The sequence below is a fragment of the Manis pentadactyla genome, chromosome 1, assembly GCF_030020395.1.
Source record: "Manis pentadactyla isolate mManPen7 chromosome 1, mManPen7.hap1, whole genome shotgun sequence".
In the NCBI taxonomy this organism is placed as follows: domain Eukaryota; kingdom Metazoa; phylum Chordata; class Mammalia; order Pholidota; family Manidae; genus Manis; species Manis pentadactyla.
This window is the reverse complement of record NC_080019.1, coordinates 177,523,928-177,539,292: the sequence shown is the minus strand read 5'-3', so window position 1 is coordinate 177,539,292 and position 15,365 is coordinate 177,523,928. Positions and strand designations below refer to the sequence as shown.

The window sequence follows — 15,365 nt, the reverse complement described above, 5'->3', positions numbered from 1 at the left end:
CAAGGTTCATTGGGCACAAAGATGAGGCCCTGGCAAGGAGGGGATGGAGTCAGAGTAAGAGAACCTAGATATTAGATATTTCCGGGTTAGTGTAGCTCCTCTGGCAGGCAGGGAACACCTGGAGGGGGGGGGTGGGGTCATGGTTTCTTCATCTCTGTAGCCCCAGGGCCCGATCTGGGTATGCATCTAGGTATTTAGCAAATTATTGATGAATGAGTGAAGGTGGGTATCAGGGAGCAGAGGTTGCAACAGAGGAAGAGAAAGAATGTAAGGCCATGTTCTTTTTTTGGGGGGGTTAGTGATGTCACACTTATGACACTTCTGTGGCCACAATCAAATAGACTTGATCATTAGGGGAAAAATACCACTTATCACCTACAAGACAATTAGAAAAAAGACTGAGGGGACCTGATGAAATGAAATATTTATGTGATAAGTCATTAAGATGCCAATTTAAAGTGGAAACATCTTAGTTGAAAAACATATCCCTTTAAAGTTTTATCGTATTTGTTTATTGCCAACGTTAAAACTTTTAAAGCATCTCAGTGCTCCCAAATTCTGAGTGTACTCTCAAAGTGAAGCATTCATTAACACCCATGAGAAGTACCAGTGCCACCCACAAAGAGAGCCAGTGCCATCAGGATGATTTAGGGGGCTTTGGGCATGGGAGGAAAGAAGGATACAACTCCCTTTCACATACCTCTGAGGGCTAACTAGGAGGTGATACTTAAAATATAGCCCATGTATATGTATGATCTATTTCTGAAAGAATAATGAAGAACTGGTAAAAGTGGTTGCCTATAGAATAGGTGGGTGAGTGGGGGAGCTAGGGACCCCACCAAGTCAGAGGCCTATTTTCACTAACGACTTCTTTGTCTCATTTGTGCTTTTTTCATCCATGTACTACTCACCTTGAAAAAAAAAGCATTAAAAATAACTAAACAAATAAATAAGAGCATTAGAAGATAGAAATTTCCTGAGAAATTTTATTTCCACTCTGTGTAAAACAAAACAAAACAAAATTCACAGAGAAATAGTAAAAAGTGATGACATTGGGGCTGGGAAGGAAACCATTTATTGATAAAGCTTCAAAAAAATCACAGGAAATGCTAAGAGTCTGGGAGTATGTGGGGCAGGGTAAGCAGACCTTTGCCGTAAAAGTGTATCATTCAGGTACTTGGCCAAATTGCTGAAGAGGGCGAACAGACGCACAGCAATCGAATGAGTTTGGAAATATGAGTTTCTATCCATTATTAAGTGGTATTTTTGGGGCTTTAGGGTCTTTAATGATATTTTTCAAAGCTCTTCCTGGAAATATATTTAATAAAAAGTAATTTAATAATGAATCCTGTCATTTTTTTCCACTTTCAGACAGATGTAATTGTTAATTCTGTACATCCATGTGGTGGTCTTCGAGTTGGAACTGTGTCGAAATCAATTCTACAACAAGCAGGAGATGAAATAGAATGGGAATTCAGGGAAAAAATGGCTAAGGTATCTCAAGATTCGCAGTTGATCCTGGTCACAGAAGGATTTAAATTGCCCTGTGAATATGTATTCCATGTGTTGTGGCCTTCAGGATATCATGAACTAAATATGGTAAGGTCAAAATAAATTTACCTTTATGTAACTCCATAGTCTACATAGCCTTTGTTGAATTTCCATCATGTCATTATATTCATGAAATATCGTCAAATGGTATAGTCCCCATTTTCTACCACTCCTTGTGAATACCTGAAATACTGAACAAGTGCTGTTGTCACAGTTATCTTAAGAAGTTTAATTTAAAATATTATCTCACCCATATCTAAATTTTAAGTGGGCATACCACAAGTAGACACAGAACCATCAGGGCTCTATGAGTCTGCATACCCATTCACCTCACCACACCATGACCCTGTAGGCCCTTTCCTAAGTGGGCCTGGCATTCGGCCTCTCCATATTTCCTCCCATCTGTTAAATTCCAGGAGGACCTGAGATTTCCCTTCCAGCACCATTCAAGTCAGATCTCTTCCCTGTGGCACCTTCCCACCTGTGCCTGCCGTAGAGATTTGGCTTTCTGACTGAACTCTACACCCAAGGCACATAAACTAAATGCATTAAAGAATGAGAGAGGGAAACTTAATACCCCTCCTTGTCTTTGTTTATCTTTATTTTGTCTGCATTTTTGGCCCACTAATCCCAAATTGATTCTCCAGTCACTCTCTACCCCTCAGTTACAACCTTCCTGTATTAGTATTCAGTTTGGATTTTGAAATGATGGAAAGTTTAAATCTGCCAAATATACTATCACTTTTCAAGGAGAAATTACTTGGCAGATCCTGAAGACATTGAAAAACTGCTGCTTACTTAGGTTAACCTCTACATCCTTTGTTAAACTTCCAAGAGCTCTTTATGTTGACCTGGAAGTGGCCAGTGCATGAGGAGAAACTGATGGCTGGCTCTGTGACCTGGGGAGGTGGGCAAGGCTATGTAACCTGGGAGAAATCACGGTGCCCAAAGGTCCTGCATGGCACAGAATGGACCACCCAGTTCCTCAGTCTTTCATTTCTCATCATCTACCCTTATAGCTGTAGTGGGACCTTTCCTGACTCTGAGTAGGCAAGGATATGACCTGAGGAAGGGTGGAGGTTGGCACTGTAAAATGTGGGCAAGAGCAAGGGGTAAGTGGAGTCTTATTTTCGACTCAAAGGCCAATCTGATTATCTTACAGATACTGAAAAATGCAATGAAGAAGTGTTTGAAAAAATGCCTGGAGCTAAATAAAACTTCCATTTCCTTTCCTGCCCTTGGGACTGAAAGCTTTGGTAAATGGAAGAGTACAGCAGCAGAGATTATGTTTGATGAAGTTTTAATATTTGCCAAGCACCATTTGAAAAAACAATTAACTGTAAAGTTTGTGATCTTTCCAGAAGAACTGGACACATTTAAGGTACTATACTTCATTCATTCATTCAACAACAGCTCTTTCATATCTCTATGTAAGACACAGGGCTAAGGACTCTACAACATGGTGATGTTCTAATTTGGTGAAATTTAATTTTTATAAATTGCCCACCTCTGACCTAGGAATGAATGTCATCAAAGAAGCCGTTTACTCCACTACCCAGCTTCTCTCTTTCCCTTTTTCGGCATTTATTTTTCCTCTTGCTCTTAAAGGTGAGCACTCTATAGTTTCAGTGTGGGGTCCTCTGCTCCTCTCTCTTCTCTCTCCCTCCAAGAACACAACTATTATTACAACCTCTCTCATAACTTGTGCAAAGTCTTGTCTTCTGAGCCACTCTCAGAGCACGTCCCCAATTCTCTCTCATTTCCACTTGGATATTTGACTGTCATCTTAAATCCAACATATTTAAAGCAAATTCTTTGTCTTCTCCTCTTCAGTCAGTGAGCTTCTTTGGGTGAGTGAATTTCCTTATCTGTGTGCCTCAGTTTCCTCATCTTTAAAATGGGGATAGTAACTACCATCTTATGGGGCTATTGTGAGGGTTAAGTGAGTTAATACCCATAAAACACTTAGGAAAGTGCGTGACACACAGTAAACCCTCCTTGAAGGTTAGCGATTGTTAATTCAGCTGTAGTCCACTGAGTGCTGAACCAAATACTTGATTAAATGAATTGTTTGTTACCTTTTTTTTCCCCAGTGAGGTTATAAGTTCTTTAACGGCAGGAATATATCTGGCTACTTTTGCCACGTCCCCAGTACTGCCCCCAAATTCAGTCTATTTTTTCTTAACTCCTGCGTAGGTGACCTCAGAGAGAAATCAGCTGTGATCTCTTACAAAATGGGGAGACGTGATTGTTGGGCAGTGTGTCTGTGTGTCTGAGTGCAGAGATTTGTGTGTCCAGCTCTTTTGGTTTCCCCTTCATCTCACCTTTTGTTTTAGAGTGGCCCAACCTAGCTGAGTTTCCAACATGTTAACAGGTCTCTAATCTAGTCAGTGGAGTTAGCCTACATTGCTGTGCTGTTCTCTCTGCTTTATTCTTGCTTAGCTGGCATTTTCAAAAGGGATTTCAGTGATGTTAAGGAAAAGTGAAAAGGCAAAGAAGTAAGATACAGCACCGGAAAATAGGTTTTCAAGATGTGGGTTTCTCATTCTGCCAACAGCAACATCCACATGCTAGTGTGATTCCCAGGCATGTGTCTGGGTTTGGGGTGTAAAGCGCCCTGCTCAGTGCCTGGCAGAGAGTGGCTCTGAGCACTAGTCCTCTCATTGCTCACTTTCTCACCTCCCAGCCTTCCTCTCTGTAGATGGTTGCCATTTTCTCTCTCCCTACAAGAAAATGAAATTATACTAGCTTGCTGTTTCCTAGAACAAGTAAAGGTTCTTACTCCTTTTGCTGCCTGCCTAGCCACAAGGAAGTTTATAGTGTTTGCTGATTTCCATTGCTGCCTTCAAGCTATCAGTGTGATGTCACTGGAGGTGGAGCTGGGAAGTGATGTTCACAGGGGCTCTGGTGAGCCACGATGACCCGGCTCCAGTACACCGCTGCGGCTCGTCACAGCTGACCTGCGAGTGGTGGTGAATTACAGTGGAGTAGCTCACCTTCTAGACAAAATGAATCATCCTGTCTTTCAAATGAAGTTCACTAGTTCTCCACAAAGCAGAGGACTGTCACTGGGCAAGATAGGTGCCCTGAGTGCATCCCTGCACCACTCTCACAATATTCTTACGAGAGGAATTAATCACGTTTAGAAAAGAAGGTTCATTCTCTCCAATACACATGCAAAAATGTATATAGCAGGACAATAAAAATAAAAGATAACCACAGTCTGAGGGCTCCCCTAGAGACTAATAATAAAAATAGCCACCTTATATATCATGTTGGCCAAAAACTGTGCTAAGAAGCTGTCTCATGTCCTGCTCCCCTCAATCCTGTAATGAAGCCACTGTTGTCATCTCCATCTTATAAATGGGAAAAAAGCATCTTAACCCAGAAGTTAGTATATATGCACAGCTAGTCAAGTGGCCAAACCAAGGTTCCCACCTGTGTCTGTCTGTCTGACCCCAAAACCTGTGTTCTCAAGTACTGAACAAAACACACAGAAATAACTTCAGAGATGATACATCTTTCAGTTTTATAACTCAAAAGAGAGGATTATTTTACACAATGATTTACATTATACTCTCAGCATTGACTATTCCTTCAGGCTTTTGTCAATATTAACACTATGTTATATCCACATGGAAATACGATGTGTGTGTACACATGTGTATATACCTTGGGCCTTCTGATAAGCACATCTTTTCTTCCTAAATAAGTCTTTCAATGAGGGTGGTATGTTCAGAGAGATCAGAGGACAATGTACACAGTTCCTCACAGGGGGCATTACCTTGGCAAGGTCCCTGCAGGCCAGAAAGTTGGTTGCTCAGACCTCAGAGTTGACCTGACTCAGGAAGACCAGCCTACACTAAACTCACAATAAGTGGTACTTATATGTTCACACTCATGAATTTTCCAATTCATGAATAACAGTGAGTAAAAAACTCCCCAGCTGACTGAAATAGTTGTCTTCACCAGTATTTCACAATAATAAGGGTCCTGGTAGAGCTGAGTATCTGTAAGAGGCAATGGATAGTTATTCATTTGGTTATCTAAGAAATATTTATTGCATGTCCACCTTGTGCCAGATATTGTATCTCAGAATAGCGAACACCTTCTCTAGGATCATGCCTCTGACATCCCTACATTAGGTGTTGGTCATTTGTGGACAGAGTGGGAAAAAATACCAAATTCTTGCCATTTGGGTCCACTTTTCCTGACTCCTTGCCAACCATCTGCTTGTTACCCACACTTTCTATGTTATTGAACCTGATTAAGGTACAATTTTCTTTCACAGTTCATCAAAAGTTTTGCCTAGGTGATTTCTAACCCTGCAATAAACAGTGACTTTTAAAGTGACTTCTAGAGGGAGCTGGTTTTTATCATTTTGCATATGACACCTATTATCAGTCAATTTGTCATCAGATAATGAGATCTCATTTGTTTTGTTTCCAAGTTCTTAGACAGGAATGGCAGGGAAGTACGCTGTCATGACCGCTTCAGGTAGTTATATGGTATGGTCGAGGGCTTTTTGCTCTGGAAATAGAAGCTGCAAATACAGTTTATGAAGATAAAGAAATTTCATTGTTAAAGTTCAGATACAAAGCAAAATTTTCTTTTCCTCATTATTTACCATCTTTTCAATGAAGCAATTATTCCTAATTGAATCAACTTTAAATAAGGAAACTCTGGATATGGTGGTTCCAAACCCTGGGAGACAGGTTTTTTTGAATAGACACTGTGTATAAAGGATCTGCATGGCAACATAAACAAATCTTTGTAGACTGTCATATAATAATAATTACAGTAATAGCTAACATGTATTGAATGCTTATAATGGGCCAGGTACAATTTTAAGCACTTTACAGGAATTGAACATTTATTCAAACTGCAGACAAAACATAGGGTATATAAAACATTTTAAGTTGAATTTATGTTTTATGAATTACAAGAGCATCTGCTTAAATACTTGTCTTCTTCAATAACATATTCACAGGTTTATTTCAGTGCCTGATATGCAATAAGTAAGGTAGGCTGTTTGAATAAATTACTGTATTTTGGGGATATACATCTTTTTTATACCAGATTTTGATTTTCTTTCCATTTTTCCTATACTTGTTTCCTCTACCTTTCTAATAGTTGTAGTGCTGCACTTGCTGTTCCCTAGGGCTTCCAGAAAGGCTGTTTTAGATTCAGGGCACTGGAAATGAGGATTGACAGAGTGGAGGAGGTCAAGTGTTCTGTGTGCAAGTAGAGAGAGGGCCTTGATGACAGTGGCAAGAAGCCCCACTTATGACTCTCTGCTCTGTTTTGCTTCTTGTAGGCTTTCAAAGCTAAAATGGCAAACTGTATGTCCAAGCTGCAGGATTTCAACAATGACAGTGGTGAGTAAGAAATTCATGGGCTTAGAAGTAGAATCTCTCACCAAAGGCTCATTCTATTCTTGATCATCTGATCTAATGGAGGCGAGAAGAAATAAACCAAATGTATTTAACTGTGCTCCTGCTTGGATACCATGCTCTATACTTAGCCATGATTCTATTTTTTACTTGCAGTTTTATGATATGAAAAAAGAGGGGCTAAGCTGCAGTAGGTAAGCCTTGGGGTAGATAGTTCATTCACAAATAGCTATCTATAATTTTTTTCTAAGAAAAAGTTCTGCCTTTCATAAGCTGACACAAGCTTTCCTGGTCTGAATAGGTTTCATCTAAGTGGTGTCACTCATTATGAATCATAGAAAACACATCTCAATAATACCAGATAATAGTAAGTGGATTAACACAATGCTAGCCCAAACAGTAATCATTGGGATCATGATGGAAACTTAAAAAAAAACACAAAGAAACAAACATATGTATAGGCCCCAACTTTACAGATTCTCACTCAGGAGCTCTGGTGTGGGCAAGCATGTATATTTTTCAGTGCTCCCTAGTCAGTTTTGCTGCTGAGCCATGTTTGGGGATCACTGGACTAAACCAATACTGGTTGTTGCTGGAGAAGGATTGACTTTGTCTTGTAACTCCTTTCTATTTGTGGAGTTTGGGTGGCCTGGGATGGAGTTGCCTCATGACTACTAGGCTGTGCTCTTCTGATGTAGTCTGTTAATCTACAGTACTCCATAGATGTTAAGAACACTAGGCATTCAACCAGCAATAGAAACTGTTAGGATATTTCCCATTAGGGTCAAAATGATTTGCTTATATCCTTTAATAGAAGAGTTCACTTATGAAATGAAGACACGTTTAAGAGCTGTGGTCTGTGACTGCACCTCTTATGAACCTGTTTATTTATCTGTAAAATGATAATGGCAGACTTTTGTGAGCATAACTGGAGATTGTGTATGGAAATGTTCTTGAAACTAAAGCATTAAACAACTGCCAGAGGATAAATAATGAAAGAAAGAATGAACAAACTCCCCAGGTGACCCAGAGGAGGGAGAAATTTTTTCTGACTGGAAGGGGTCAAGAATGGCTTCACAGACAAGATGTGTCTAAGGCTGGGCATTAAGGATGGCAAGGTTTTCAATGGCTAGAGTTGGTGGTATGCGGAGCCCAAGGTAAAGAAAACCCACAGGAACAATCAAATGCAGTGCATGCTTGGGGAACCACAGTGACTTTAGGAAAGCTAGATAGGAAGTTTTAGGTGACGATAGTATGGAAAGGAAACGTACTAATGTCTCTGTGTCATTAATCTGAGTAATAGGGCCAGGCATTAGCCATTTGCTCCAGTAGTTCTTGAGGATGTCTGTAAAGGAATTACAGCACAGGACAATAATTGACATTACTAATTAATGATAATCTCAGATTATCAAGGAAAAGTTAAACTAGGAAGGCAGGAGAATGTGTTTCCGTTAAAATATTTCACTAATAAATAGTTAGAATTAAATATGTTCTGGTGCTAGAAGAGTATCCTTAGTGATCTGAACAGTTTAGTTACCTATTCTTCTTCCCTGATAATAATGAATAAATGAAGTATTATCATGTATTGTTTTAATTTTTCTCCTAAAAAGTAATAGAAGCTTCCAGGCAGAATAAGGGTTAAAACAGGAAAAAAACTATGCCTCCCATCTGAGCACTGTCAATTCTCACTGTTGGCTTTCGTTAGGCCATCCTCTCCCTCTTTCTGCTAGGTCTGTCCTGGCACTTTGTCATAGCTCCTGGTACCACCCAACTACCACATCGGGGGAAAGATGCTAATTACCACTATCGCGCTGGGATCACTCACTGGGAGGCAGAATTACAGGAGTGCCGGAGTCAGACTGCTGCACACCCACTGGCTCCAGGGCCACCACTCTACGAGTCCTATAACTATGAGCAAGTTACTTAATAACTCTTTGAATCAGTTCCCTCACTTTAAGGTGGGGCTACTAGTAGTATCTATCTCGTAGGGTGGCAAGGATTGAATAAAATAATACATTATAAAGCACTTAAAACAATGCCTAGAACATAGCAAGTGCTCACCTTGCTCTTTGCCTTCAAAATATGTCTCTGAGATTTATCCAGGTAGCTAAAGCTCACTCCTTTTCATTGCTATAATATTCTGTTGTTGAAGGACATTTGCATAATTTCCAGTTTTTTGCTGTTACAAACAAGATGTGAACTTTCTTGCACACATCTGATAGTCATGTGCAAAAGTTCTTTTAAATAATATCATTTTAGGAGTGGGTGTTCCAGTTTTACATCCCTCATGGATATATAGGAGTTCTAGTTGCTCTACATCCTTCCCAATACTTGATATTGTCAGACTTAATGATTTTTTGTCAGACTGGTGGGTGATTTTTCGTATCCCTGATTACCAATGAAGATAAACATCTTTTCACATATATATGGGCCGTTTGTATTTCCTTCTGTGTGAAATCTTTTGCCCAGCTGGCTGCTGGGTTCTTTAATGATTTGAGGGAATTCTTTATACATTCTAGAAACTGTGCCACCCAAAAATCCCTCTCAGCTAGTCCATTGCATACCCCAGCCCCCACCTTTTTTTTTTTTCTTTTTGCAATTTGAGTTCAGAGTCATTCTAATACATTAGATTCTTCTTCTTTATATATTTACTTCTTGTGGAAGGGGGTTGTAGAGAGGGGCACATGATGAAATATACTATGTTAAGCAGCAGCTAAGCCCCAGATTTTGTTGTGGAGGTGCAAAATGGCCTGTCACACACAGATAAGATATAAATAGGAATCCTAGGTAGTGAAATTGTGATGTTTTTTTCTTTTTATTGTACTTTGATCCCAATTATCAATAATAAAATATTCTTATAATCAGAAATACATGCTTTTTTGTTATTTTTTACAGAATTTTCACTCTCTGAGCTCTACAGCTCTCAGAGTTTGATTTTAAACTGGGTAGTAGTAGCAAGAGGTTAATGCAAATCCCATTCAGCAGGAAATAATAGTGGCTTAACATCCAGGGTGAGATCACAAGTTGAACTCACCTGTGAATTGACAAATTCAACACAGCAGAGGCAAGACCTGTTAGAGCCCACCCACTACAAGCTAAATTCTGTTTTCTCAAGAGACTGTAAGCTATATGTTTAGATTTCCTTTGTACCCAGCTGAGCTCTCAGAAATAGGTTCTTAGTTGGAGCTGCTACTGCTGATGATGGTGACAATATCCTCCAGGCAAACACTGCTTTGGTGTTTTGTTTTGCTCTGGTTTAAAACCCACTTGTCTTCTGTGGTTGCTTATCTTAGTCTTTTCAGTCCCCCAGTGGACCAGAGAGGAAGAAAGAGAAAATGGGCTTAAAGTTCGATCTCCTGCCATTGGCCTGATGGGATTCAACCTAGAGAGCATGCGTGAGGCCCAAGTATGGATCCAAAAGATACTGACACTCCAGGACCAACACATCATTGAGAATAATCATATCCTTTACCTGGGGAAAAAGGAACATGATATTTTGCTTCAGCTTCAGAGAACTTCAAGCGTCTCTATCTCAGAGATCATCAGTCCAGAAAAGGCAATGCTAGAGATTAAAGGAGCCCAGGGTGACCTCGTTCAAGTGGTTTTGAATATCGAGCATATGCTGTGTAAAGTTCAAGAGGAACTGGCAAGAGAAAAGGAGCAAGCCCTTTGGAGCTTGTCAGGTGAGTGATTTTCTATTAAGTTGAAGAGTCAACTCTCCCAATTGTTCCTTCTTTCCCGTGTGAGCTTGCATGTGTGTAGGTGGGTGAGAGGTGGACTGGAAGAGGAGAGAGAAACCATGCTGCTTCTGTGTTAGGCCATAAACTTTCATAACCATATTGTGGCTTCCTAACCAGCAGGGTTAACTATTAGTAAATAAACACACACACACATTCACGCACATACTTATGGTGAGGTGGATTTCCTAAGAGGCAATTACATGGAAAGCCTAGGGTAACCCAAGAGCAACCTCTGGGGAAATAAACTACATCCCTACCTCTAAAGATGGGGCAATCAAATGTAAGCACATTCCATTTGATTAATTCATTTATTTGAGTTTTATTAATTTGTTGCTGGCAACATTAGGAACCCTAAAATCACTTACTTTGAGCCCTCTCACCAAAGCAAATTACTCATTCATACTGTGAGGAACACTCAAGTGTCACCCATTCAGTGGGGCAAACCCCATCAGGATGACTAGGAATTTGAGTCTGGAGAGAGATCCTTGTAACACAGCCTGAGAGCTGACTAGGAAATCCTCCCATTGAAAATGCCGCCTTGGTAAACACAGAGGCTTATTTCATTTGTTTATGCAACTAATGTATGTTGCATCCGTGAAATTGCCAAATGTTGTGCTAGGTGCTGGGGATACAGTGGTAAGATGGACATTATTTGCATTCAAAATCTAATTGGGGATACTGGGAAGTCAGCAGATAAGTTATGTAAGAGGAAGATGAAAAGTGCTCTGGGCTGCAAGTGCCTGGAAGAGGCACTGTGATATTGTGAAATATGAGGAATTTGTATTTGGCCATTCAGATGATCAGAACATATTTGTTGCATATATTTGGTCGCTGTCCACAGGCCCTGGCTCAGAGCTCCCAAAACTCTTGGAATTTTCTGTGTTAGGAATGGAAGCTGTCTTTTGTTATGTTAATGAGGTGACTTTTGGAAAGCATCTGAGGATGGGGACTATTCACCTGGAGACCCAACCATGAAATTAGAGGGCTGGCTCTTTCAGTCCCAACCCCTGACCTCCAAGGAGGGGAGAGGGCTGGAGATTGGATCAATTGCTAATGGCTGAGGATTTAACCAATCATGACTGTAACAAAGCCTCCATAAAAATCAGGAAGGACAGGGCTCAGGGAACTTCTGGTTGGCAAATACCTGGAGACTAGGGGGAGGTGGAGCTCTGGGAGAAGGCCTAGAAGCCCTGCCCCCTTCCCCATGCCTTGTCCTAAGCATGTTTTCCATGCGGCTGTACCTCAGTTATATGCCTTTATAAGAAACCAGTAATCGAGTAAGTAAAGTATTTCTCTGAGTTCTGTGAGCTGCTCTAGCAAATTAATTGAACAAAGGAGGAAATAATGGGAGCCTCTGATTTATAGGAAGTGCATCAAGATATCAGCCTGGGTTGTGACTGGGTGGGGGAGGGGACAGTCTTGTAGGACTGAACCCTTAACATATGAATCTGATGCTATCTCTGGATAGATAGCGTCAGAATTGAGCTGGATTTTCAGACACCCTGCTGGTGTCCAAAAAATTGCTTGTTTGTATGTGTGGGCACACCCTCCACACACGTGCACACACACACACACGTTGGAATTGATTTCAGAACACCAGTTTAGGCACCTAACCCACACTTGGGAGGTCAGGGAGAAAGCTTCTCAGAGGAAGGGTCATAAAAGGAGAATGGAGAATAAATAAGCAGAAGTTAGTAAGGCAAAGAAAGAAACTGTAAGAAATTAGGCCATAGCAGGGTCTGGATCATGCAAAACTTTATAAATCACATGAAAGAGTTCAGAGTTTTTCTTGAAACCCATGGGGAGCCTTGAAGGAGTTTAAGCAAAGATAAAGTTAAACTTTTATTTTAGAAAGGTTTCTAGCTGTAATGTGAAAGACAGGTTTGGTACAAAAATTCTGATGCAAAATTTCAAAGGGCACCTTATTTTCACCATGTGTTTGTAGAAATAGTTAGGGCAGAAATGGTCAAAGTGAGTGGGAGTTGGCAATAAATGTATCCACACTCCTAGAAAACCCCGTGCCAAAAACCACGGACAAAAATAATAAACAAGAATGAGACTGGAGATATGCTCTCTACTTAGCTTTTGAAATGTAATGACTGGATGTTTAAACTGACGCCAATACTTCTCAACCGGACAAGAGACAAACATTGATCTCCTGTAAAGCTTGTGGCATTATTTTTAACTGTGTTCATAATATAAGTTTGACCCAGTCTCTCAGCTATTGGCCATTTAGTCATGCAAGTCCCTTGTTCTGTTACAAGGTGACATATTTGGTCATTTATGAGTAAGCATACTATTCCCAGCAGCATTTCAGAGATTCATACAGACTCACCCTCATAATCAGATTAAGATCTTCCTTAACAAAATGAATAATTTTGAAGTGAGTTGTTAGTACTGGGAAGATCAACTACCCATCAGAACAGTAAAATTTAAGTAACAGAATTTAAGTGTCTCCTCTTTTATGTTGCTCTTTTTATCCTTCCTGGTAAGTGCTTCTGAGAGGAGTTTGTGGACCTTTGAGTCTCTGGCACCCAGCCCAGTGCCTGACATGTATGTAATAGGAGCTCAGTCAATATTTGCTGAACTCAAGAAGTGAACTGAGTTCTAAGAGTATACTTTGTAAATGTCAGCTATGTACAGTCTCTTCCTTTAATATTTCCTGGCTTTGGAATTCCTCTGCTATGGAGTTTTGTCTTTCCTGCCTTCCAGATTTACAACTTGGTCCTCTAGCAAGTTTCTCTGGATCTAACATCTGCTTTATGTGGTTAAATTGAGCTTGCTCAATTGGATAATGTGTTGGGAATTGGGTCATTTTAGATGGTCTTAAGTCCAACTGAAAATAAACTAAAAGAAAATAATCCTTTGTGGGGTTTCCATTTTGTCCACCTCTATGTTTACTCCAATAAGGAGATCCTTTAGGCAATAACAGGCTGTCCCTTAAATCTAAAAAAGGAAGGAAGAAAAGGAAGAGAGGAAGGAAGGAAAGAAGGAAGGAAAAAAGGAAGGAAGGGAGGAAAGATACGACACCATAGACTCTCAATATCCAAATTTTACTCTGTGGCTGGGTGGCATGTGAGTGATATATATACCAAGTAGTTCACTTAGTGCCTTACAGAAAACATTGGTGAAAGCCAACTTTATAATCTTGGATCTGTATTTATTAGCTGTGCATTACAGGGCAAATCATTTAACTTCTCTAAGTTGTATGTGTTATTTGTAAAAGTATGTTAATTATTTCAGTGGAGGTGGTATAGTAACCAAATGAGGTAAAGAAAGATAAGAAGTCTTTGAAAATCTTAATACTTTGTACAAATGTCTTCTGTTTTCCATATAATTCCTTAATGTTTTCTTATCTCTGTCTCTTTTTGTTGATGGGCAGCCTGGCTAGAAATACAAACACTTCCTATTAGCCACACATTTTATATATCATTATTACAGCATATATACTAATGCTCTTTTTTCTCTGATCCCCCTAGCCTCAAAATCCAAATCATCCAAGGACCCCCTCTTTTATTCTGTGGCTTCTTAAAGTATCCTAGCTCCCCTTGCATGGCCTAAACATATGAAGCATACAGTTTAAACTGGCTAATTGATTCCTCCAAATTCCTATAATTTGTTTCATTAATTTCTTTACACACCTTTTCTCTTGCACAGAGCATTAAGACAAAGTTTTGTGATATTCATTTTTAGGACAGTGGACTGCTCAGCAACCAAAAATCCAGAATGAAATGAAAGAAAATACATTTCTGAAACGCCTAATGCTTTCAGCTCAAGAAATTCAGGATCAGAAGAAACAGTTTGAAAGCTGTGGTTTACAGGTTATAAAGGTATACTTAATTAAGGGCAGGATTTGATTCATCTTGCTACCACTTGGTTCTATTAGCCAAAAGAAAAACTCACCTCCTGATGGCTCTAAGCTAGCTGCTCATTGACCTGGAATCCTAGGAATAAAATGGGAAGAAGGGCAGGTATGGGCAGGTATGAGGGGTATGGTTGGAATCACGAGGCAGAAATGATGTTAGGATGTACAGACGCATAGACCAGGACTCAGGATAAAGCTATCTGTGTATCATGAAGCAAAACAAAAGAAATCGAATAGCATTTCTTACACTGTATTATAATTGATATATAATAAATACATGTTACATTACATATATTATGATAAATAATACTACATATTACAAACTGCGAGCATTAAGAGGGCAAAATTTGTGTTTACATTTTTGACCATTTCATTCCCAGTGCCGGGCACACAGTGATCACTCAGTAAATTTTTATTAAATGAATTAATCAAAGAACAGACAAAGCAAATTGTGTGCATGGTTATATGCCTGTTAAGTGCCTTTATTTTTGAAGCAGAGTGCCAGGCGATTTAGGTAGCAGTTTTTCTCCTGTATCTTTTTCAGTTTTTCATTTCCTTGGGTTATAGGTGGAGAAGATAGATAATGCAGTTCTCATGGCTGCCTTCCAAGGAAAGAAAATAACGATGGAAGAGAGAATTCCTAGGGAACCTGTGAGCCACAGGTTGTTTCAGCAAGTCCCATGGCAGTTCTGCAAAGTGGTATGCAGAGTTGGCTTTCAAAGAATGTACTCGGGGCCCTGCGGTAGGTGGCAGCCCCTCCTAACTGGGGCTACTGTGTGTGGGAATTGGTGAGCAGGACTGCTGCAGATGATGCAC

At 40.0% G+C, this 15,365-nt stretch overlaps 1 protein-coding gene across 4 annotated transcripts in view; it reads left to right on the top strand.

Annotated features, from left to right (window-relative positions):
- PARP9 (poly(ADP-ribose) polymerase family member 9) overlaps positions 1-15,365 on the top strand; it is a 34,463-nt gene that overhangs the window by 14,245 nt on the left and 4,853 nt on the right. For 3 of the 4 annotated variants that reach the window (XM_036883510.2, XM_036883509.2, XM_036883511.2), the window contains 6 exons: positions 1,372-1,599; positions 2,714-2,932; positions 6,869-6,929; positions 10,238-10,627; positions 14,378-14,514; positions 15,117-15,291. In XM_036883510.2, coding sequence (XP_036739405.2) covers positions 1,372-1,599; positions 2,714-2,932; positions 6,869-6,929; positions 10,238-10,627; positions 14,378-14,514; positions 15,117-15,291 — 1,210 coding nt within the window. The remainder of the gene's footprint in view (positions 1-1,371; positions 1,600-2,713; positions 2,933-6,868; positions 6,930-10,237; positions 10,628-14,377; positions 14,515-15,116; positions 15,292-15,365) is intronic. The other variant, XM_057503279.1, reaches the window with a different exon arrangement.